The following is a 26,835-nucleotide window of genomic DNA, read 5'->3' as shown; positions in this document are numbered from 1 at the left end:
GACATGGTGTATTTTATTTATTTTGGAGTACTTTTTAATTTATTTTCTAATATTTTGTTGATGATTTTTGCATCTATGTTTACCAGTGATATCAATTTGTATTTGTGTGTGTGTGAGTATCTTTGACAAGTCTAGACAGCATATTAAAAAGCAGAGACATTACTTTTCCACCAAAGGTCCATATAGTCAAAGTTATGGTTTTTCCAGTAGTCTATATGGATGTGAGAGTTGGACCATAAAGAAAGCTGAGTGCCAAAGAATTGATGCTATTGAACTGTGGTGTTGGAGAAAACTCTTAGTCCCTTGGACTGCAAGGAGATCAAACCCATCAATCCTAAAGGAAATCAGTCCTGAATATTCATTGGAAGGACTGATGCTGAAGCTCCAATACTTTGGCCACCTGATGCGAAGAACTGACTCCTTGGAAAAGGCCCTGATGTTGGGAAATATTGAAGGCAGTAGGAGAAAGGGATGACAGGAGATGAGATGGTTGGATGGCATCACCGACTCCATGGGCATGAGTTTGAGCAAACTCCAAGAGATGATGAAGGACAGGGAAGCCTGGTGTGTTGCTTTTGAATTGTGGTGCTGTAGAAGACTCTTGAGAGTCCCTTGGATTACAAGGAGATCAAACCAGCCAATCCTAAAGGAAATAAACCCTGAATATTTATTGGAAGGACTGACGTTAAAGCTCCAATATTTTGGCCACCTGATGTGATGAGCTGACTCATTGGAAAAGACTGTGATGCTGGGAAAGATTGAAGGCAAAAGGAGAGGAAGACAACAGGATAAGATGGTTGGATAGCATCACTGACTCAATGGACATGAATCTGAGCGAACTCTGGGAGATTGTGAAGGAAAGGGATACCTAATGTGCTGCAATTCATGGGGTCTCAGTGTTGGACATGACTTAGCAACTGAACAACCACAATAATTTTCATTGTGTTGATTTTATTGATCTGATTTGAACTGAAGCAGTTACTTGAAGAGAAGGATTTCATCATATTTCACTTGTTTTAATTTAACTCAGGATTGTATTCATTAACTCTTTTAGTAAATATTTAGTATTAACTGAGCAAAGATCTACTTTCACTTCTTTTCACACACAAAAAGTCATAAAGCACTTAACTTTTGAGTCTCACGTATTACACTTTGAAAAAGGACTGTGCATACAATATAGAAGGTTATTTTAGTTTATTTGCTAGAGAATCTACAAATCAAAGTTCAATGCTACTTCGGATATTGCTGGGTAGATGAATTTTTACAAAGTAAACATGTAACAAATGTGATCATCAACCGCTAGAGTTACTCAGCAAATTATTGATCTCTAGTAAATCGCTAATTACTTACCTGACCTTAAAACAACACGGAGAAACAGCTTCCACTATCCTGATGGAACAGCCAGTTGAGGAGAAAGTGTGGCCAGGATCAACACACACTTAGTGTGACATTGCAGCTGGAAATATTTTTTCCCTTGAACTTTTCTAGATGTCATTTTGCCTTCTTTTGAGGCACTAGCTCATCCTTGATGGCCTTTCAGGACCTTCTGGACCAAGTTGGAGGCCTGGGGACATTCCAGATCCTTCAGATGGTTTTCTTTTGTATCTCTAGCCTCATAGTGTACCCTCACATCCTACTGGAGAACTTCACTGCAGCCATCCCTGATCATCGCTGCTGGGTCCACATTTTGGACAATGACACTGACTCTGCTAATGACACTGGGATCCTCAGTCAAGATGCCCTCCTGAGAATCTCCATACCACTGGACTCAAACCTGAGGCCAGAGAAGTGTCGTCGCTTCAGCCACCCCCAGTGGCAGTTCCTTTACCTGAATGAGACCTTCCCCAACATGACTGACCTGGACACAGAGCCCTGTGTGGATGGCTGGGTGTATGACCAAAGCACCTTCACCTCCACTATCGTGACTGAGGTAAGAGGCCCCATTTACCTCTTGTGAGTACATGATCTGGTTGTTTAAGGGTAACAGAATAATGAACATGCTTCTAGCCTTTAGTCACTAGGTAGGTGTTCTTCATCCTTTCAGGAAATATTGATTGCCTCTCAATTAAATGCAAGGCACCTACATATTTAATGAGTCTAATGAACTCCAAAACAGAAATGAACCCTTCTACTATAGTACTTTTATTCTTGGGATGACCAAAGTCTAAACAAGCAATTTATGTAATGTGTTAAAAATGTTATACCAGGTCAGTAATGCTCATCATTTGGTTGTACATTACAAATATTTACTAGACTGATGAAAAACTCCATTCCCAGACTATATTCCGGAGCAGTCATATTACATCTACTGTAAAGTTCTAATCAGTAAAATTTTACATCTCCTCAAATGAATTCACTCTGTGGCTAAGACTGAGAACTACTTAGTCTGATGTAAACTGGAGATTATTAAAACCACCAGATTTAGAGTACACTTCCCTAAGGAAGTTATGTTTAAATGAGACCTGAATAATAAAAAGTCAACTAATGCAGAAAAAAAGAAGCTGAAGAGGGCGATAAAGGCCCAAAATATTGAACTTTGCAAGTTACGTTAAGAAGTTTTGACCAGATTTCCACTGAGAGATTTTTTAAGTTTATTTTTTATTGGAGGATAATTGCTTTACAAAGTTGTGTTGGTTTCTTCCATACAACAATATGAATAAGCCCTAAGTATACATATGACCCTCCTTCTTGAATCTCCCTCCCACCCCCACAACCTACCCCTCTAGGTTGTCATAGAGCACTGGGTTGAACTCCCTGTGTTATATAACCGCTTCCCACTAGCTATTTTACATATGGTAATGAGATTTTTTTTTTTTAATTTATTTATTTTAGTTGGGGGCTAATTACTTTACAATATTGTAGTAGTTTTTGCCATACATTGACATGAATCAGCCATGGGTTTACATGTGTTCCCCTTCCTGGACCCCCCTCCCACCTCCCTCTCCATCCCATCCCTCTGGGTCATCCCATTGCCCCAGTCCTGAGCATTTGTCTCATGCATCGAACATGGAATGGTGTTCTGTGTCACATATGATAATATACATGTTTCAATGCTATTCTCTCAGAACGTCCCACCCTCACCTTCTCCCTCAGAGTCCATAAGACTGTTCTATGTATCTGTGTCTCTTATTCTGTCTCGCATATAGGGTTATCGTTACCATCTTTCAAATTCCATATATATGCATTAGTATACTGTATTGGTGTTTTTCTTTCTGGCTTAATGAGATTTTAAGCTACTGTGAAACTCTGCAGTGATGGTTTCCTTCTCTTTCAGTGGGGCCTGGTATGTAAATCTCAGTCACTGATCTCAGTGGCTAAATTCCTAGTCATGAGTGGAATTCTGGTGGGAGGCATCATGTATGGCTATTTATCAGACAGGTGAGTATCTCTCAATCGTAGCTTTCTTTATTCTCAAGTACTTTCAGCTTATGAATTATCCTTTCATTAACAAATATCTATTTCAACTTAGTTTAATTAAGCATCAATCATAACAATTTAGAAGTGTTTTATTTAACTTTGAATAATCATTGTCTCCATATAGTTAAATACTCAAAAAATTACAACAAAAAAAGAATACTTATTACCATTACTTCAGTACTACAAATACTTCAGTATTCCTGCCTTGAGAACCCCATGAACAGTAAGAAAAGGCAAAAAGATAGGACACTGAAAAATGAACTCCCCAGACTGGTAGGTGCTCAATATGCTACTGGAGATCAGTGGTGAAATAACTCCAGAAAGAATGAAGAGACGGAGCCAAAGCAAAAACAACATCCATTTGTGGATGGGACTGGTGATAGAAGCAAGGTCCGATGCTGTAAACAGCAATATTGCATAGGAACCTGGAATGTTAGGTCCATGAATCAAGGCAAATTGGAAGTGGTCAAAAAGGAGATGGCAAGAGTGAATGTCGACATTCTAGGAATCAACAAACTAAAATGGACTGGAATGGGTGAATTTAACTCAGATGACCATTATATCTGTTACTGTGGGAAAGAACCCCTTAGAAGAAATGGAGTAGCCATCATAGTCAACAAAAGAGTCTGAAATGCAGTACTTGGATGCAATCTCAAAAACGACAGAATGATCTCTGTTCGTTTCCAAGGCAAATCATTCAATATCACAGTAATCCAAGTCTATGCTCCGACCAGTAATGCTGAAGATGCTGAAGTTGAATGGTTCTATGAAGACCTACAAGACCTTTTAGAACTAACACCCCAAAAAAGATGTCCTTTTCATTATAGGGAACTGCAATGAAAAAGTAGGAAGTCAAGAAACACCTGGAGTAACAGGCAAATTTGGCCTTGGAGTACAGAAAGAAGCAAGGCAAAGGCTAATAGAGTTTTGCCAAGAGAACGCACTGGTCATAGCAAACATCCTCTTCCAACAACAGAAGAGAAGACCCTACACACGGACATCATCAGATGGCCAACACCGAAATCAGATTGATCATATTCTTTGCAGCCAAAGATGGAGAAGCTCTATACAGTCAGCAAAAACAAGACTGGGAGCAGACTGTGGTTCAGATCATGAACTCCTTATTGCCAAATTCAAACTTAGATTGAAGAAAGTAGGGAAAACCAGTAGACATTCAGGTATGACCTAAGTCAAATCCCTTATGATTATACATCGGAAGTGAGAAATAGATTTAAGGGACTAGATCTGATAGATAGAGTGCCTGATGAACTATGGGTGGAGGTTTATGCCACTGTACAAGAGACAGGGATCAAGACCATCCCCCAAAAGAAGAAAAGCAAAAAAGCAAAATGGCTGTCTGAGGAGGCCTTACAAATAGCTGTGAAAAAAGAGAAGTGAAAAGCAAAGGAGAAAAGGAAAGATATACCCATTTGAATGCAGAGTTCCAAAGAATAGCAAGGAGAGATAAGAAAACCTTCCTCAGTGATCAGTGCAAAGAAATAGAGGAATACAACAGAATGGGAAAGACTAGAGATCTCTTCAAGAATACACAGAACTGTAGAAAAAGATCTTCATGACTCAGATAATCACAATGGTGTGATCACTCACCTAGAGCCAGACATCCTAGAATGTGAAGTCAAGTGGGCCTTAGGAAGCATCACTATGAACAAAGCTAGTGGAGGTGATGGAATTCCATTTGAGCTATTTCAAACCCTAAAAGATGATGCTGTGAAAGTGCTGCACTCAATATGCCAGCAAATTTGGAAAACTCGGCAGTGACCACAGGACTGGAAAAGGCTCAGTTTTCATTCCAATCCCAAAGAAAGGCAATGCCAAAAAATGCTCAAACTACCCCCACAATTGCACTCATCTCACACACTAGCAAAGTAATGCTTAAAATCCTCCAAGCCAGGCTTCAGCAATACGTGAACCATGAAATTCCAGATGTTCAACCTGGATTTAGAAAAGGAAAGGGAACCAGAGATCAGATTGCCAACATCTGCTGGATCATCGAAAAAGCAGGACAGTTCCAGAAAAACATCTATTTCTGCTTTATTGACTATGCCAAAGCCTCTGACTATGTGGATCACAATAAACTGTGGAAAATTCTGAAAGAGATGGGAATACCAGACCATCTGACCTGCCTCCTGAGAAATCTGTATGCAGGTCAGGAAGCAACAGTTAGAACTGGACATGGAACAACAGACTGGTTCCAAACAGGAAAACTAGTACGTCAAGGCTATATATTGTCACCCTGCTTATTTAACTTATATTCAGAGTACATCATGAGAAATGCTGGGCTGGATGAAGCACAAGCTTTAATCAACATTGCCAGGAGAAATATCAATAACCCCAGATATGCAGATGACACCACCTTTATGGCAGAAAGTGAAGAAGAACTAAAGAGCCTCTTGACGAAAGTGAAAGAGGAGAGTGAAAAAGTTGACTTAATGCTCAACATTGAGAAAACTAAGATCATGACATCTGGTCCCATCGCTTCATGGCGAATAGATGGGGAAAGAGTGGAAAGAGTGGCTGACTTTATTTTGGGGGGCTCCAAAATCACTGCAGAGGGCGACTGCAGCCATGAAATTAAAATATGCTTACTCCTTGGAAGGAACGTTATGACCAACCTAGACAGCATATTAAAAAGCAGAGACATTACTTTGCCGACAAAGGTCCGTCTCATCAAGGCTATGGTGTTTCCAGTGGTCATGTATGGATGTGAGAGTTGGACGGTGAAGAAAGCTGAGCACCGCAGAATTGATGCTTTTAAACTGTGGTGTTGGAGAAGACTCTTAAGAGTCCCTTGGACTGCAAGGAGATCCAACCAGTCCATCCTAAAGGAGATCAGTCCTGGGTGTTCACTGGAAGGACTGATGTTGAAGCTGGAACTCTAATACTTTGGCCACCTCATGCGAAGAGTTGACTCATTGGAAAAGACCCTGATGCTGGGAAGGATTGGGGGCGGGAGGAGAAGGGGACGATAGAGGATGAGATGGTTGGATGACATAAATGACTCGATGGACATGGGTTTGGGTAAACTCCAGGAGTTGGTGATGGACAGGGAGGCCTAGCGTGCTGCGATTGATGGTGTCGGAAAGAGTCGGACACATCTGAGTGACTGAACTGAACTGATACATCTTTTGTTAGTGCTCTGTATTTTGTTCACTTATTGTATTCTTCAGCTTTAGAATTTGGTTCATTTTTATCATTCCTACCTCTCTGTTCAACTTCTCATTTTGTTCATGTATTATTTTCTTAATGTCATTGGATTGCCAACCTGCATTCTTTTGTAGCTCATTGAGTTTCCTTAAAACAGTTTGCTTGAATTCTTCATGAATCAGTTCAAAGACATCCATTTATTAGAGGTCAGTTGCTGGAAAACTATTCTGTTTCTTTGCTGGTGTCATGTTTCTTTGATCTCTTATGTTTCTTGTAGTGTTGCATTGTCATATGCACATTTCATGGAACAGTTTATAAAACTTTATAAATTAGATTTGTTGGAGAAAGACCTTCACTTGTTGGGGAATGAGCAGGTACCAGCTGGGTGGGGTGTGCCAATTCCAGCTGTGAGGAAGGTCCAGTAGTGTAGTCTCCATGCAGCTCCATCAAGTGAGGGCTGCATTGGTAGCAGCCCTCTAATATTATTGGTGCAAGGGCTGTTTTGGATACAGATCCCTACCACATCTTTCCTCAGAGTGTGCTGGTAATTTTGCCCTTGATAGGAGGTGTAATTGATGTTGCAAGGTTGAAAGCCTGCACTGAATGTTGGGTAGATCCCCCTCTTTGCTCCGTGACTGTCATAGTCCTGTCAGGGGTGGGATCTGATCCTCAGTTGTTGGGATAGAAGCCCTAAGGGTCAGATTCCATAAGTCTCCATTGCCCTTAAGTGCAAGCTTTGTGCCAAAGGAAGTGAGTGCTATAGCAAGTGGGGCCCATGTGATCACAGTGAACTTATGTACCTCCCATGTAGGCATTCACAGTTCTGCCCGGTAGCAGCCCAAATTTTCATCCCTTCTCTGTTGTGTTCATCCTAACGTAGTACTATAGTGGCTCTGGGAGCTGGGGTGCTGCAGCTGCAGGAATCAAGGTGGCTGCCTTGCTGCCTGGAACTTGAGGGGCTGCCTCTTTAAATCCCTCTTTTAAAATATTTGCTTCTGTGTTTCATCCTTCTCCATCTTATCAAATTCCTCTCAGAATTTTCTAAGTCCCTCTGCTTCTGTCAGGACTGTCTTCTATATTGTTTTAGAAGGAAACCTGTTGCCCAAAGCCAACAAACCCAAAGTCAGCGAGGAGGGTCTCATATGCAACCCATCAGCCACTGTGATGGATTTATTCCACAGGTGTTGCTTTCAAATAAGTTCTGTTGTAATCTGTGTGGGCCTAGATTAGCAAGTACAACTTTAGATCCCCTGAGTGTAGGTTTTATATAGAATCCCTATGCTAAAGGCATGTGTTAGTAGAAGCGACAGTTATGGATTTTATACTACCCAAAGCAATCTATAGATTCAATGCAATCCCTATCAAGCTACCAACGGTATTTTTCACAGAACTGGGACAAATAATTTCACAATTCGTATGGAAATACAAAAAACCTTGAATAGCCAAAGCAATCTTGAGAAAGAAGAATGGAACTGGAGGAATCAACCTGCCTGACTTCAGGCTCTACTACAAAGCCACAAGACAGTATGATACTAGCACAAAGACAGAAATATAGATTAATGGAACAAAATAGAAAGCCCAGAGATAAATCCACGTACCTATGGACACCTTATCTTTGACAAAGGAGGCAAGAATATACAAAGGAGAAAAGACAGTCTCTTTAACAAGTGGTGCTGGGAAAACTGGTCAACCACTTGTAAAAGAACGAAACTAAAACACTTTTTAACACCATACACAAAAAAACTCAAAATGGATTAAAGATCTAAAGGTAAGACCTAAAACTATAAAACTCCTAGAGGAAAACATAGGCAAAACACTCTCCGACATAAATCACAGCAAGATCCTCTATGACCCACCTCCCAGAATATTGGAAATAAAAGCAAAAATAAACAAATGGGACCTAATTAAACTTAAAAGCTTTTGCACAAAAAAGGAAACTATAAGCAAGGTGAAAAGACAGCCTTCAGAATGGGAGAAAATAATAGCAAACAAAACAATTGACAAAGAATTAATCTCAAAAATATACAAGCAACACCTGCAGCTCAATTCCAGAAAAATAAATGACCCAATCAAAAAATGGGCCAAAGAACTAAACAGACATTTCTCTAAAGAAGACACACAGATGGCTAACGAACATGAAAAGATGCTCAACATCACTCATTACCAGAGAAATGCAAGTCAAAACCACAATGAGGTACCATTTCATGCCAGTCAGAATGGCTGCTATCCAAAAGTCTACAAGGAATAAAGGCTGGAGAGGGTGTGGAGAAAAGGGAACCCTCTTACACTGTTGATGGGAATGCAAACTAGTACAGCCACTATGGAGAACAGTATGGAGATTCCTTAAAAAACTGGGAATAGAACTGCCATATGACCCAGCAATCCCACTACTGGACATACACACCAAGGAAGCCAGAATTGAAAGAGACACGTGTACCCCAATGTTCATCGCAGCACTGTTTACAATAGCCAGGACATGGAAGCAACCTAGATGTCCATCAGCAGACGAATGGATAAGGAAGCTGTGGTACATATACACAATGGAATATTACTCAGCCATTAAAAAGAATACATTTGAACCAGTTCTAATGAGGTGGGTGAAACTGGAGCCTATTATACAGAGTGAAGTAAGCCAGAAAGAAAAACACAGTACAGTATACTAATGCATATATATGGAATTTAGAAGGATGATCATGGTAACCCTATATGTGAGACAGAAAAAGAGACACAGATGTATAGAACAGTCTTTTGGACTCTGTGGGAGAAGGCCAGGGTGCGATGATCTGAGAGAATAGCATTGAAACATGTATATTATCATATATGAAACAGATCGCCAGTCCAGGTTCAATGCATGAGACAAGTGCTCAGGGCTGGTGTACTGGGATGACCCAGAGGGATGGGATGGGGAGGGAGGTGGGGGGAGGTTCAGGATGGGGAACACATGTAAACCCATGGCTTATTCATGTCAATGTGTGGCAGAAACCACCACAATATTGTAAAGTAATTAATTAGCCAACAAAATCAAATAAATAAATAAATAAATCAAATAATCAAATAAATAAATTTCCCAACTAAAATAAATAAATTAAAAATAAAATTAAAAATAAAAATAAAATTCCAAAATATTGCAACCTGCTTATATGGTTTGAATTAGTATCACCCCAACACTATTAACAGAATGGAGAAGAGGTTTTGATACATTCAGTTTCTGTTTACACATGGGAAGTTTGCTTCTCAGATCTGCCATTTATTATTGATTCTTTAAGGATTCAAAGTGCTTTCATTTTGCTAGTTTTTACAAGAGGTTGTTATTTTTCCTATAACCTAATTTGGTGCTTTCTTTCTCAGGTTCGGGAGGAAGTTTATAATCAGGTTGTGTTTCCTCCAGCTTGCCATTGTTGACACATTTACAGTCATTGCCCCCAATTTCCTCATTTACTGCTCACTACGTTTCTTGGCTGGAATGTCTGCTACAAGTATCCTGATAAATAATGTTTTGCTCAGTAAGTCAATGCTTTGTATGTTCAGTGTTTTCCAAGTCTTTCAACTCTGACCTTGAAATTCCATGTTTATTTGAATTAAAAATTCCGCTTGTGTTTTCTTTCAGCACTGGAATGGACAGAGCCCCGATTCCAAGCCATGGCAACGACACTGCTGATGGCTGCCACTAGTCTGGGACAGACAGTGTTTGGAGGCCTGGCTTTTGCCATTCGAGACTGGCTCACTCTCCAGCTCGTGATGTCTGCACCAGTGTTTGTTTTATTTCTGGCCTCAAGGTATAAGCCTTCTTTCCTCCTTTGTCTTGTGAGAGTCTGGGGTGAGAATGTACATGGAATCAGATACAAGAATTCTGTTTGGTCCTGGTCTATACCTGAGTATTGAAGAAGGAAATGGCAACCCACTCCAGTATTCTTGCCTGGAAAATTCCATGGAAAAGAGCCTAGTAGGCTACAGTCCATGGGGTCGGAAAGAGTCGGACACGACTGGGTGACTTTCACTTCACTTCATACCTGAGTATGTACTCTCCTTTTATGTGCCCTATGTACAATTCAAGAAGCAAAACAGGTAGAGTTGCCAGATAAAATTAAGGACATTCAATGAAATTTGAATTTAAGATAACCAGCTAATATTTTTGTGAAATTATATCCCAAATATTGTAGGATACATAATTATACTGAAAATTGTTCATGATTTACATGAAATTTCTAGCTGGGTTCCATATTTTTGTTTGCTACTGGATAAAACACAAGAAATCTCATTATATTCAAATTTCAAACAAGCAGCAAATAATTTTTTATCTAAAATATTGCATGGGGCATAGTTCTAATAAAAAATTTATCTTTTTTACTTGAAGTTCAAATTTAGTTAGGTACACTTTTTACATGCTAAAACCACAACCCTAAAGACAGAGGATAGCAAAGAATCTTCTGCTGGGAATTCTGAGTCTTTTGAGGTCTTTCCATCCTTACTAATAAGACCTAAAAAGTATGATGCAAACAGAATTGCTACAAAAATATTATCCCTACAGAGAAAAACATCTGAAGGTGAGCTAGCCTCCATTACAATCTGTGATTATAGGTATGGCTTTGCAAAAAAATTATGTGATACAGAAGATACGGACATTTTTCATTTTTTTAACTGATATTGGAGAGAGGAATGGGAAGCAAATTCACCTCCACAACTACATAAAGAAAAAGCAGCATGGTTCCTCTAGTTTAAATTAAATCAGATTGGATCAGCTCAGATCAGTTCAGTCACTCAGTCGTGTCCGACTTTTCACGACTCCATGGACCACAGCACGCCAGTCCTCCCTGTCCATCACCAACTCCCAGAGATTACCCAAACTCATCTCCATTGAGTCAGTGATGCAATCCAGCCATCTCATCCTCTGTTGTCCCCTTTTCCTCCCGCCCACAATGCTTCCCAGCATCAGGATCTTTTCCAATGAGTCAACTCTTCACATGAGGTAGCCAAAGTGTTGGAGTTTCAGCTTCAACATCAGTCCTTCCAGTGAACACTCAGGACTGATCTCCTTTAGGATGGACTGGTTGGATCTCCTTGCAGTCCAAGAGACTCTCAAGAGTCTTTTCCAACACCACAGTTCAAAAGCATCAATACTTCGGTGCTCAGCTTTCTTCACCGTCCAACTCTCACATCCATACATGACCACTGGAAAAACCATAGCCTTGACTAGACGGAACTTTGTTGGCAGAGTAATGTCTCTGCTTTTTAATATGCTGTCTAGGTTGGTCATAACGTTCCTTCCAAGGAGTAAGCGTCTTTTAATTTCATGGCTGCAGTCGCCATCTTCAGTGATTTTGGAGCTCCCAAAAATAAAGTCAGCCACTGTTTCCACTGTTGCCGTATCTATTTCCCATGAAGTGATGGGACCAGATGCCGTGATCTTAGTTTTCTGAATGTTGAGCTTTAAGCCAACTTTTTCACTCTCCTCTTTCACTTTCATCAAGAGGCTCTTTAGTTCTTCTTCACTTTCTGCCATAAGGGTGGTGTCATCTTCATATCTGAGGTTTTGATATTTCTCCTGGCAATCTTGGTTCCAGCTTGTGCTTCATCCAGCCCAGCATTTCTCATGATGTGCTCTGCATAAGAGTTAAATAAGCAGGGTGGCAATATACAGCCTTGACATACTCCTTTTCCTATTTGGAACCAGTCTGTTGTTCCATGTCCAGTTCTAACTGTTGCTTCCTGACCTGCATACAGATTTCTCAGGAGGCAGGTCAGGTGGTCTGGCATTCCCATCTCTTTCAGAATTTTCCACAGTTTATTGTGATCCACATAGTCAAAGGTTTTGGCATAGTCAATAAAACAGAAATAGATGTTTTTCTGGAACTCTCCTGCTTTTTTGATGATCCAGCAGATGTTGGCAATTTGATCTCTGGTTTCTGCCTTTTCTAAAGCCAGCTTGAACATCTGGAAGTTCATGGTTCATGTATTGCTGAAGCCTGGTTTGAAGGATTTTGAGCATTGCTTTGCTAGCATGTGAGGTGAGTGCAATTGTGCGGTAGTTTGAGCATTCTTTGGCATTGCCTTTCTTTGGGATTGGAATGAAAACTGACCTTTTCTGGTCCGTGGTCACTGCTGAGTTTTCCAAATTTGCTGGCATATTGAGAGCAGCACTTTACAGCATCATCTTTTAGGATTTGAAATAGTTCAGATTGGATGGTTTTTATCATTTGTTCTGTGCACAGTCTAAGAGTCCCTTGAACAGCAAGGAGATCAAACCAGTCAATCTTAAAGGAAATCAACCCTGAATACTCACTGGAAGGGCTGATGCTGAAGCTGAAACTCCAATACTTTGGCCACATGATGCAAACAGCTGACTCACTGGAAAAGCCCCTGATGCTGGGAAAAATTGAAGACAGAAGAAGAGGATTACAGAGGATGAGATGATTAGATGGCATCACCGATGCAATGAACATGAACTTGGGCAGAGTCCAGGAGATGGTGGGGGACAGGGAGGCCTGGCGTCCTGCAGTCCATGGGGTCACGAAGAGGCAAACACAGCTTGGCGACTAAACAGCATGTACAACTTTGCCCTTCTCTTTAAAAAGACAGGAATGGCAATTACACCCCTCCCCCTAAGAAGGCTGTTCAAAGGAAGATTATTGTCTGAAAATGACTCTACCTCAGAAAAATGATTACAGATATATTAATAATACAGTGAGGTGAGTTCATTTAGACTGGAGGATGTAGTCTCTGTCAGGCTCATCCATTATGTCATTACATTTTCATGACAGTACTACAGATTATGTGGGACTGCCTCCTTGTTACACAGATGATAAAATCAAGGCAGCTATAAGTAACTTGCTTATGTAGGCAGATTCCATCATAACTGGTAGGAGCAGGAGTGATTCCAATCTGTGTGAGCCTTTGGCATACATAAATCACTTAAGGGCCCTTATTTTAGAAAAATGACACATAATGAAGAGATATTTCTTGTGCCCTTACAAGAACCTTTGCAAAGGCCTGTACAAGTAAGGATCCCTCATGTTTCAGCTCCATGAGCTCCCTGGTAAATTTGCCTCTGGTTGAGAAGGAAGCAATATGACTCCAGCCTGCAATTTCAATAGTGAAGGTAAACCGCAGAGAGGTCATCTCATTTTTCCCTAGTTATGGTGCAAGAGAATGTAAGTTTATAAATTTTGGTATAATCCAACCAGTGGTAGGCATCAGACTGGACGGGAAAGGCATCTCTGGACAAAGGCTATGTGCAAAACGGACAATTGAAAGTTGACTACACTTTTGTCCTACTCTTTTTTTTTTAGGTGGCTGATAGAATCTGCTCGGTGGTTGATTATTATAGACAAACCCAAAAAGGGCTTAAAGGAACTTCAAAAAGCGGCACACAGAAATGGAAGCAAGAATGCTGGAGATACCCTAACCATGGAGGTGAGGAGGCTGGGAGTTGGTTACAGAATGCAAGAAAAACAGATATGTTATTCTTTATATTATTTATATGTCATATACATCATTCATATCCATAAGAGGAAGGGAAAGAAAGATCACAGTGGTAGTTATGAGGCTTCTTACCTCACACTCCTGTTTCTCAATGAGTATCAACATTGTGTTGGCATTGGCAGAGAACATGTTGTTGCTAAAGGTAGACACAGATATTTTACTTAACAGAGGAAAAGAGCACTAATTATTAACAACTGGAAAGCCTGAGCATTGGTCACACATTAACCTGGTAAGGGAAACTAACCAAAACTAATTTATTCTTTCCAGTTCAATGTTCTGATAGCCTTTTTTCAGGGCAAGAAGATCAGAAGGAAGCTTTCATGACTGTGCAGAATAGAGCATACAGAGCTTCATATTTCTGTTCATTCACTCACAAACACTTTGATCCATGCTATCTACTGAATGCCTACCTGTGGCAAGTTTGGTTCTATCTCTAGAAATATGACAGCGAACGCAACAATACAAATCTCTGTTTTGTGAAAGTGACAGTCAACTTACCACAAATCCCAAGGGTAAAACTGAATAGGTATGTCTCAAAGAAGTGATTTTCTTTTTTATTTTCTTCCTAGGTAAGTAAAACATTGTGGACCATTAAGTGACTCGTTCATCATATCATGCACATACATAAAATACTTATCAAAAAATTACAGTGTGTGAGACATGTTACTTGGTCATGAATAACAGAATAAGCCAGGATCCCAGTCTTCAAGAATCTTTCATATAGATATGATGGGGAAAGTAACAGATTTTTAAATCTAAATGTTTGCAATGATAGGGGATAGAAAGATTTCTATTGAAGACCCTGAAAAAAAGAGTCTACCATCATTTTATTGGAAAAAAATAATAATTAGCTGGTTCAAAGAGAGAAATGCAACATTTCTGGAAGCATATTCAATGACATATCTAACGAAATTTTTTATACTCCCAAAAGAAAGCAGAGGCTCTTTTTAAAACAGATTTGAATAAGGAGAAGCAAAATGCTTCTGAGAGTTAAGATTCCACTGAAGATGGGGGAAAGGAATCAAAGCATGCTTAGTTGTGTCTGACTCTTTGCAACTCCATGGACTGTAGCCTGTCAGGCTCCTCTGTCCATGAGATATTCCTGGCAAGAATACCAGAGTGGGCTGCCACTTCCTTCTCCAGGGGATCTTCCTGACCCAGGGATTGGAGCTGTATCTCTTACATCTCCTGCATTGGCAGGTGGGTTCTTTACCACTGAGCCACCTGGGAAGAAATCAAAGTTTCTCCCAAAATGATGCCATTACACGGAGATAATACCCCTGAGGGTCCTTGACATGATGGAGAATATGTTGGTTCATGCTTCCAAAATAAAAAAGAAAACCTCTAAATTGGTGTTGACCTATGTTTCTTTTAAAACTGCATTGATATAACCCTACCTCATACAAAATTAGATTGTACCAACTTACTTGTGAGGAACTATCTTTATAGTCAAGCCCAAATCTAACATTTTGCCTACCAGTTTGGCCCAGTACAGAGAACGAAAGATTTGATCTTACAAGGGCCAGGCACATAACAAAAACAAGTGATACAAGCAGGAAGTAAGACAAGAATAAAGCATTATCAAAGTGAAAGGCAGCTGACAATATCACCTCAGTGGCAGGGGCAGAAAGGGAGTTTTGCACAAGAGGGACAATTGAAACTTGGTTTACAAAATGGATTCACTGCGTGAATGGCTACTCAATATTGTTTAATTTTTTTTATTTTGTAAAAATAATTTAGAAATTTGTGATCTTAATCTTGTTTTAACTTCATCTGATGAATTGCCTGACACATCCACTTCAATCATAACTTAAATTTATTCCACTTATATCCACTCAAATTTCAATTTATCTTTTAACAGGAGTATAATTGTTTTACAATGTTATGTTAGTTTCTGCTGTACAATGAAGTGAACCAGCTATATGTATACATATATAACCTCCCTCTTGGACCTCCCTCCCACCTTCCATCCTTCCCACCCATCTAGATCATCACAGGCACCCTGTGCCATGCAGCTATCTATTTTATACATGGTAGTGTATATATGTCAATCCTAATCTCCCAGTTCATCCACCCTCCCCTTCCTCTACTGTGTACATGTGTCTGTCTTCTACATCTGCGTCTGTATTCCTACCCTGCAAATAAATTTATCTGTACCATTTTTCTATATTTCACATATATGCATTATTGATTACTCCAGTCTTGAATGTCTGAGAGCCCAGTATATAACACATCTCTTTTTCCCAAAACACATACAACTTATGTACAATTTTAAGTTCGCAGAAAGACAGAAAGCAAAATCTTTGTTTGTCACTCCAGTGAAAATTGGAATAATAGATGTGACTTTAAATATCTAGCAGCAGAATATCATCAGCAGGATGAAGGGCTAGGAGGGGACAGCACTTGTCTTCCCCTTAAAAACAATAAAAACAATAAATAAACAGCTTTTTGTTGTTTAGCCACTAAGTTGTGTACAACTCTTTTGCAACCCCAGGGACTACAGCCCACAAGGCCCCTCTGTCTGTCTGTAGTATTTCCCAGGCAAGAATACTGGAGTGGGCTGCCATTTCCTTCTCCAGGGGATCTTCTTGACCCACATCTCTTGCATTGACAAGCAGATTCTTTACACTGAGCCACCAGGGAAGCCCAAAATAAACAACTATCAACCAACAAAAATAGCTCTGGAAAAAGGCTGGACTACAAGGACAAAACAGCAGAAACACAAAAGTCAAAAAGATATCTGCATAGAAGTTCAGGAAACATTTTACCTGCATCACTCCATGCTCCAATCCAGAGTAGCTTGGTGACAGGAGGAGTCCCCATGCAGGGATCTTACCCTGTGAAGAAATGGAGAGCAGGGTACTTCTGCAAGACTCAACTTTCATGGACTTTTACAGACTTTGCTTCTGAGAACTCACATAGGCTTCACTTATGCTGATCAGATGTCAGAGATACCTGGAGTCCTAGATACTGTGTTTCTTCTCCAGGGCTGGCACTGTCACTGTGGTGAGACGTTTCCCCAGGAACCCTAATCACTGTTGCGTCCAGCTCTCTGGGATCAAGATTCCACAGAATTAAATATCTTTTTATGACAAAAATTCTCAAAAAATTAGGTATAGAGGAAATGTACCTAAATATGATAAAGGCCATATATGATAAGCCCATAGCTAACATCATACTCAATGGTGAAAAGTTAAAAGCCTTTCTTTCTTTCTTTATTTTTTTTTTTATAAATTTATTTATTTTAGTTGGGGGCTAATTACTTTACAATATTGTAATAGTTTTTGCCATACATTGACATGAATCAGCCATGGGTTTACATGTGTTCCCCTTCCTGGACCCCCCACCCACCTCCCTCCCCATCCCATCCCTTTGGGTCATCCCATTGCCCCGGCCCTGAGCCCTTGTCTCATGCATCGAACATGGAATGGTGTTCTGTTTCACATATGATAATATACATGTTTCAATGCTATTCTCCCAGAACGTCCCACCCTCACCTTCTCCCTCAGAGTCCATAAAACTGTTCCATGCATCTGTGTCTCTTATTCTGTCTCGCATATAGGGTTATCGTTACCATCTTTCAAATTCCATATATATGCATTAGTATACTGTATTGTTGTTTTTCTTTCTGGCTTACTTCACTCTGTATAATGGGCTCCAGTTTCATCCAAGACAAAGATGCCCACACTCATCATGTCTATTCAACATAGTTTGAAATCCTCACCATAATAGTTAGGCAAGAAAAATAAATAAAGCCATCCAGGTCAGAAAGGAAGAAGTAAAATCAATTCTGCTTGCAAATGATATGATCTTATGTATAGTGTTGACATGAAACAAAGAGACTGCTAGGTATTTCTCCAGTAAAGATGGGTTTATTCAGGATCAATAGAAATTGCATTTCAGGGCCTGCAACCATAGTGAGCCATGTGTGAGTTCCTGCATGGCCAGGGAAAGAAAACACCTTTATAGGGAGGAAGAATCAGATAGGAGATCTTTTATAGTTAAGAGAGTCCATGGCTTCATTGGTTTGGTCCTTGCCAGGAAAGAAAAGGAGTCTTTCTTCTTCCTGTTGGGCTCTACTACTATCATAAGACATAGAAGCTCCCCCCTCTAATCTCTTGATTCTATTTAATTGAAGTTTCTGTTTATTAAATTTATATGATAGAAAATCCTAATGACTCCATATAAAAAGCCTATTAGAACTGATAAGCAAATTCAGTAAAGTTGAAGGAAAAAAAATCAATATTAAAAATTAATTACATTTCTATACACTAACAACCAACTATATAAAAGAAAAATTAGGAAAGCAAACCCATTAACAATAGTAAAAAAAACAATAAAATACTTAGGAATAATTTAAGCAAAGAGGTGAAAGTTTTCTGTATACAGAAAACTATAAAATATTAATGAAAGAAACTGAAGACACAAATCAATGGAAATATATTCCATGTATTGGATTGGAGTAATTAACATTGTGAAAGATCCATACTACTACAAGTAATATACAATTCAATGCAATCTCTATCAAAATTCAAATGCATTTTTCTTTGAAGTAGAAAAAACTATCCTAAAATTTGTACGATACCACAAAAGACCCTGAATAGCCAAAGCAATCTTGAAAAAGAACAAAGCTGGAGGTATCACACATCCTGATTTCAAACTATATCACAAAATTATAGTAATCAAAACAGTATGGTGCTGGCATAAAAACAGGCACAAAGAATATTGGATCAGATAGAGAGCCAAGATACAAACTCATACATAAATGTTCAACAAGATTTTGATAAGGGAACACACAATGAGGAAAGAATAGTCTCTCTAGTAAATGGTTTTGGAGAAATTGGATATTCATAGGCAAAAGAATGAAACTGAGTCCCAGTCTTACACAACTCACAAAAATTAACTTCAAATAGATTAAAGACTTAAAGACAAGTCTTGAAAGCATTAAACTCCTGCAGGGGGCAGGGTAGGGGGTGGGCTAGAAACAGGAAAATACTTTCTTGACATGAGTCTTGGCAATGTTTATTGAATAAGACACCAAAAGCATAAGCAACAAAAGCAAAAATAAAAAGGTAGGACTGCATCAAACTAAAGAGCCTCTGCACAACTGAGAAAACAATGAATTGAAAAAGCAACTTACAACTTGGGAGAAACTAAGTTTCAAACCATATATCTGATTAGGCGTTAATATTCAAAATAGATACAGAAACTATTCAACTTTTTATCAAATGGGCAAATAATTCAATTTTAGATGAGCAAAGGATCTGAATAGACATTTTTTTAAAGAAGAAACAAATGGCAAATAGGTATGTGAAAAGGTGCTAAGCATAATTTAGGGACATGCAAACTAAAACCACAATGAGGTATTATCTCACACCTAAAGCATCACTAAGAACAAAGCTAATGGAGGTGATGGAATTCCAGTTGAGCTATTTCAAATCCTGAAAGATGATGCTGTGAAAGTGCTGCACTCAATATGCCAGCAAATCTGGAAAACTCAGCAGTGGCCACAGGACTGGAAAAGGTCAGTTTTCATTCCAATCCCAAAGAAAGGCAATGCCAAGAATGCTCAAACTACTGCACAATTGCACTCACCTCACACACTAGCAAAGTAATGCTCAAAATCCTCTGAGCCAGGCTTCAGCAATATGTGAACCATGAACTTCCAAGTGTTCAAGCTGGTTTTAGAAAAGGCAGAGGAACCAGAGATCAAATTGCCAAAATCTGCTGGATCATCGAAAAAGCAAGAGCGTTCCAGAAAAACATCTACTTCTGCTTTATTGAATATGCCAAAGCCTTTGACTGTGTGGATCACAATAAACTGTGGAAAATTCTTAAACAGATGGAAATACCGGACTACCTGACCTGTCTCTTGAGAAACATGTATACAGGTCAGGAAGCAACAGTTAGAACTGGACATGGAACAACAGACTGGTTCCAAATAGGAAAAGGAGTAAGTCAAGGCTGTATATTGTCACCCTGCTTATTTAACTTACATGCAGAGTACATCATGAGAAATGCTGGGCTGGAAGAAGCACAAACCGGAATCAAGACTGTCAGGAGAAATATCAATAACCTCAGATATGCAGATGACACCATCCTTATGGCAGAAAGTGAAGAAGAACTAAAGAGCCTCTTGATGAAAGTGAAAGAGGAGAGTGAAAAAGTTGGCTTAAAGCTCAACATTCAGAAAACTACAATCATGGCATCTGGTCTCATCAATTCATGGGAAATAGATGGAGCAACAGTGGAAATAGTGTCAGACTTCATTTTTGGGAGCTCCAAAATCACTGCAGATGTGACTGCAGCCATGAAATTAAAAAACGCTTACCCCTTGGAAGGAAAGTTATGACCAACTAGACAGTATATTAAAAAGCAGAGACTACTTTGCCAACAAAGGTCTGTCTAGTCAAGGCTATGGTTTTTCCAGTAGTCATGTATGGATGTGAGAGTTGGACTGTGAAGAAAGCTGAACACTGAAGAATTGGTGCTTTTGAACTGTGGTGTTAGAGAAGATTCTTGAGAGTCCCTTGGACTGCAAAGAGATCCAACAAGTCCATTCTAAAGGAGATCAGTCCTGAGTGTTCATTGGAACGACTGATGTTGAAGCTGAAACTCCAGTACTTTGGCCACCTCATGCGAAGTGGGTTGACTCATTGGAAAAGACCCTGATGCTGGGAAGGATTGGGGGCAGGAGGAGAAGGGAATGACAGAGGATGAGATGGCTGGATGTCATCACCAACTCGATGGACATGAGTATGGGTAATCTCTGGGAGCTGGTGATGGACAGGTAGGCCTGGCGTGCTGCCATTCATGGGGTCACAAAGACTTGGACACGACTGAATGACTGAGCTGAACTGAACTGATTGTCAAAAAGACAAGAGATAACAAATGTTCACAAGGATGTTGAAAAAGGAAAACCTTACACACACTGTTGGTGGGAATGTAAATTGGTACAGCCGTTGTGGAAAATGCTATGGTAGTTTCTCAAAAAATTAAAAACTGAACTACCATATGACCCAGCAATTCTACTTCTGGGTGTATACCCAAAGGAAATGAAATCAGTATCTTGAAGGGAAATCTGCACATCGATATTAATTTAGCAGTCTTCACAATAGACAAAATTTAGAAATAGTCTAGATGTCCTTCAGAAGTTAAATGAGTAAAGAAAGTGTGAGATACACAAACATATGCAATGGAATATTATTCTGACTTTTAAAAATATAAGGAAATCTTCCCATTTGCAGCAACATGGATTAACTTTGAGGGCATTATGCCAAGGGAAATAAGCAAAACAAATACTTTATGATATTACTTACATGTGCAATCTTGAAAAAAGAAAAAATCAGTTTCTTAGAAACAGAACAGAATAGTGGTTGCAAGGGGCTGGAGAAAAGGAGAAATGGGGGGACATTGGTTAAAATGTAAAAACCTTTAGATATAAGTCTGGGGATCTAACGTACAGCATGGTGACTATAGTTAATGATAATGGTATCCAATGAATGCTTTCCTGGTAGCTCAGATGGTAAATAATCTGGCTGCAGTGCAGGAGACCTTGGTTTGATCCCTGGGTTGGGAAGATCCCCAGGAGAAGGGAATGGCTACCCACTCCAGTATTCTTGCCTGGAGAATCCCACAGACAGAGGAGCCTGGTGGGCTACAGCCCATGGGATCACAAAGAGTCAGACACAGATAGTGACTAATACGCTTACATTCTAAGAATGAATAAAGAAGATGTGGTATATACACAACTGAATATTGGCCATAAAAAATAAAACATTGTCATTTGTAGCCTCATGTATGGACCCTGAGAATAGCATACTAAATGAAGTAAGTCAGAGAAAGACAAATATTACTTATCAGTTATACATGAATTGTTAAAAATATATATGATACAAATGAATCTATTTAGAAAACAGATTCACAGATGTAGAAAACAAACTTATGGTTACCAAAGGGGAAAGGTGAGGTGGGGGGGTGTAAATTATGAGCATAGGATTAATAAATACACACTATTATATATGGGCTCCCCTGGTGACTCAGACAGTAAAAAATCTGCCTGCAATGCAGGAGACCCGGGTTCGATCTCTGGGTCGGAAAGATCTCCTGGAGAAGGGAATGCCTACCCACTCCAGTATTCTTGCCTGGAGAATCCCATGCACAGAGGATCCTGGGGGGCTGCATACAGTCCATGGGGTTTCAAAGAGTCAGACACAACTGAGCGACTAGCACTAACACGAATATATACGAAATAGGTAATCAAAAAGGGTTTACTGTATACTTTATAGCACAGGGAATAATATTAGGTATTTTATAATAACCCAAAATAAAATAACCTGAAAAGTTTTATACATATGATTATATGCATAATATACATATGGATCACTTTGCTGTAAGCCAAAAACTAACACAATATTATAAATCAACTATTTCAATTAAAATTTTTTACTTAATAAGTTAATAAGGATCCCAGCTGTACTAGATGTAAACTGATATGCACATTTGTGACTACAAATCTCTGTGAGAAAGGCATTATTTTTTGTTCTCCTAATCTCCTAATCATCTGCTTATTCTTCTTTTTAATGACAAGGACACTGAGGCTAAAAGATATTCAATTAACTTCTCAAGGTACATACCTGGCAAATGGCAGAGCCATTGTATAACACCAGGTGATAAAGTCTGGGCATAAAATATACTACTCCAAGATCTCCTCTGATTTTGTCCTTAGATTTAAGTCTAGGCATTTCATTCGTGGAGGCACAACATGCGAGGATTTCCCTTAAAGAGGCTGACTCATGGACCAAAGTTAAGGCTGTCACGAGAATTAGTTTCCTTCCTAAAAAAACCCTTTTTTTTTTACCAAGAGCAGCCAACTGAGAACCAAGCTCAGCTGCCAGACTTTCAGGCCCCTCTCATAAAAATGAAGCTTTGGGAGGGACTGTGGCAAGATGGCGGAGGAATAGGACGGGGAGACCACTCTCTCCTCCACAAATTTATCGAAAGAACATCTGAACGCTGACCAAACTTCACAAAACTACTTCTGAAGGCTGGCAGAGGACGTCAGGCTTCCACAAAGACAGCCCATTATCTTCAAAAGAGGTAGGAGAAATTATAAAAGATAAAAAGAGAGACAAAAGAGTTAGGGACGGAGACCCGTCCCGGGGAGGGAGTCGTAAAAGAGGAGGAATCTCCAAGCACCAGGAAACTCTCTCACCGGCAGGTGTGGGGGAAGATTTCTTATCTCAGAGGGCAACGTAACTGGGAGGAAAAAATAAATAAAATCCACAGATTACGTGCCTAAAGCAACTCCCAGCAAAGACCCCCAGACGCTCGCATCATCCGCCACCAGCAAGTGGGGGCTGAACGGAGAGGAGCGGGCGGCACTGCCTAGGGTAAGGACCGGGCCCGAGTGCCCCGAGGGCAATCTGAGGGAGCTAACGTGAGATAGTAACCTAAACTGTGGGACAGCCAGAGAGACAGAACTATCCCGCGAAAAGCCCAACTCTAAGGCACTGCCGGCCCGCTCACAGAACAAAGGACTGAGCGATACCAGAGGAGAGCTAGCCGGCTGCGGACCGCCCCATCCCCCGCCGGACACAGCGGGCAGGCGGGGCCCGCCAGAGCCGGAAAGGGGCAAACTAGGCCCCAGAGAGGGCAGCCCCTACCAAACTGCAAACAGGCTCCCAGTTTCTAAGCAAAGATTGCCTGAGATCCCGGAGGGTCGACAGCCGCCGGGAGGGTCGCAGCCAGAGACCAGCTCCCCAGAACCAACACAAAGCACACCGGAGCCGGGCGCGCCCGTAAACCGAGGCGGGGACCAGGGAGGTGATAAGCCGTACCGCCCCAACAGGGGAGAGCGCGCTCGCCAAACTCCTGGCCGCCTGAGCAGCTCCGACCGGGAACGGCACAAGCCGTGGGCGAAACCGAGTCTGCGCCTTTGTGGAGTAACCGAGAGCCTGAACCTGAGCGGCTTAGACCTGGGAAGTGCACGCAGCTCAGGGCCCACTCCCCGGCGGAGTAACCTGAAGCCTGAGCAGGGTAGACGGGGAAAGCACACACGCTGTGAGCGGGGGCGAACCCAGTGCGGCCGAGACACTGCGAGCTCACCACACACACGCCAGATTTGCAGTGTTCCTTCCTCCCCACAGCACGATTGAACAAGCGAACCTAAAGAGATCACCTCCACCGCTTTGTTGCAGGGCGGAAAGTAGATACTGAAGAGATCTCCAAACAGAAGCCAAATAAACAGAGGGAAGCGCTTTGGAAGGGACAGGCCAACAGATTAAAATCCCTGTAGTTAATACCGACTGCATTGAAAAGGACCTATAGATCTTGAAAAGTATAAGCAGGAATAAGGATATATCTGAAACTGAGCAGATCCCACACTGCTCACAACAGCTCCAGAGAAAGTCCGGGATATATATATTTTTACTATTATTTTTTTTTTTTAATTTTTTTTTAAATTAAAAAAAATTTTTTTTCTTCTTTCCTTTTTCTTCAAGTCCTCTATTACACCTTTAACTTTCATTTTCATAACCCACTATTAACTTGCAAAAAAAAATACCTTTTGTGTTTTCTTTTTTTAATGTTTTTTCCTGTTTTACTTTTTTTTACTGTTTTACTGTTTTTTTTTCTTTTTACACTGTTTCCTTTTTTCTTTTTTTTTATATTGTAAGTTTTATAAGAGTCTAACCTCTACTCTAGATTTTTAATCTTTGTTTTACATATTTGATATCAATTTTGTACATTTAAGAACCCAATCTTGAGGACCCATTTTTACTCAGGAGTGTGATCACTGGCCTGATTACTCTCTCCCCCTATTGATGCTCTTTCTTCTCCCCCAGGGAACCTCTATCTCCCACCCTCCTCCTTCTCTTCTCAACCCAATTCTGTGAATCTCTGAGGGTGATCTGGGTATCGGAGAACACTTCAGGAACAGGATACTGCCCAGATCTCTCTCTCCCTCTTGATTCCTCCCTTTCTACTCATGCTCACCTCTATTACCTTCCTCCCCCCTCTCTAAGTGTCTCTGTGAACCACTCTGAGGGTTCCAAACTGTGGAAAGCACAGAGGGAAGTGCTTACTGGCTAGATTGCTCTCTCTACATTTGAATTCCCCTCTTCCCCTCCTGGTCACCTCAACCCCCCCCTCCACCTCATCTCTCCATGTAACTCAGTGAACCTTTCTGGGTATCCCTCACTGTGGAGAATCTTTTCACCATTAACCTAAAAGTTTTATTATTGAGGCTGTATGGAAGGAGAAGTCTTGAGGCTACTGCAAGAATAAGACTGAAAGCCAGGGGAAACATTAATTAATAAGAGACCATCCAATAGCCTCCATATATACACTGAAACCAAGCTCCACCCAAGAGCCAATAAGTTCCAGAGCAAGACATACCACGCAAATTCTCCAACAACGCAGGAACATAGACCTGAGCATCAATATACAGGCTGCCCAGAGGCACACCAAATCCATAGACATCTCAAAAATTAATACTGGTCACTCCATTGCACTCTAGAGAGCAGAAATCCAGCTCCACCCACCAGAACACCGACACAAGCTCCCCCAACCAGGAAGCCTTGACAAGCCACCTGTCCAACCCCAACCACAGTGAGGAACCTCCACAATAAAGAGGAACTACATACTACTAGAATACAGAAGGGCCACGCCGAACACAGCAATCTAAACAAGATGAAAAGGCAGAGAAATACTCAGCAAGTAAAGGAAAATGAGAAATGCCCACAAAGCCAAACAAAAGAGGAGGAGATAGGGAATCTATCTGAAAAAGAATTTAGAATAATGATAATAAAAATGATCCAAAATCTTGAAAGCAAAATGGAGTTACAGATTAAGTAGCCTGGAGACAAAGATTGAGAAGATGCAAGAAATGTTTATCAAGGACTTAGAAGAAATAAAAAGGAGTCAATATAGAATGAATAATGAAATAAAGGAGATAAAAGACACTCTGGAGGGAACCAACAGTAGAATAACGGAGGCAGAAGAGAGGATAAGTGAGGTAGAAGATAGAATGATGGAAATAAACGAAGCAGAGAGGAAAAAAGAAAAAAGAATCAAAAGAAATGAGGAAAACCTCAGGGACCTCTGGGACAATATGAAACGCCCCAACATTCGAATCATAGGAGTCCCAGAAGAAGAAGATAAAAGGAAAGGCCATGAAAAAATACTCGAGGAGATAATAGTTGAAAATTTCCCTAAAATGAGGAAAGAAATAGTCACAGAAGTCCAAGAAACCCAGAGAGTTCCAAACAGGATAAACCCAAGGCGAAACACCCCAAGACACATATTAATCAAATTAACAAAGATCAAACACAAAGAACAAATATTAAAAGCAACAAGGAAAAAACAACAAATAACACACAAGGGGATTCCCATAAGGATAACAGCTGATCTTTCAATAGAAACTCTTCAGGCTAGAAGGGAATGGCAGGACATACTTAAAGTAATGAAAGAGAATAATCTACAACCCAGATTACTGTACCCAGCAAGGATCTCATTCAGATACGAAGGAGAATTCAAAAGCTTTACAGACAAGCAAGAGCTGAGGGAATTCAGCACCACCAAACGAGCTCTCCAACAAATGCTAAAGGATCTTCTCTAAACAGGAAACACAGAAAGGATGTTTCAACACGAACTCAAAACAACAAAGTAAATGGCAACGGGATCATACTTATCAATAATTACCTTAAATGTAAATGGGTTGAATGCCCCAACCAAAAGACAAAGGGTTGCTGAATGGATACAAAAACAAGACCC

The 26,835-nt window shown here is 40.3% G+C and overlaps 1 protein-coding gene across 2 annotated transcripts in view; it reads left to right on the top strand.

Moving 5' to 3' along the window:
- Positions 1 to 1,528: 1,528 nt before the first annotated feature.
- Positions 1,529 to 26,835, top strand: part of LOC145523070 (organic anion transporter 7-like) — a 43,113-nt gene continuing 17,806 nt past the window's right edge. For both annotated transcript variants that reach the window (XM_081532861.1, XM_081532862.1), the window contains exons 1-5: positions 1,529 to 1,930; positions 3,275 to 3,378; positions 9,931 to 10,085; positions 10,190 to 10,358; positions 13,869 to 13,992. In XM_081532861.1, the coding sequence (XP_081388987.1) occupies positions 1,529 to 1,930; positions 3,275 to 3,378; positions 9,931 to 10,085; positions 10,190 to 10,358; positions 13,869 to 13,992 (954 nt within the window). The remainder of the gene's footprint in view (positions 1,931 to 3,274; positions 3,379 to 9,930; positions 10,086 to 10,189; positions 10,359 to 13,868; positions 13,993 to 26,835) is intronic.

This window comes from Giraffa tippelskirchi, chromosome 10 (assembly GCF_054371585.1).
Source record: "Giraffa tippelskirchi isolate mGirTip1 chromosome 10, T2T-mGirTip1v1.2.pri, whole genome shotgun sequence".
In the NCBI taxonomy this organism is placed as follows: Eukaryota; Metazoa; Chordata; class Mammalia; order Artiodactyla; family Giraffidae; genus Giraffa; species Giraffa tippelskirchi.
This window is presented reverse-complemented; position numbering and strand designations above follow the sequence as displayed.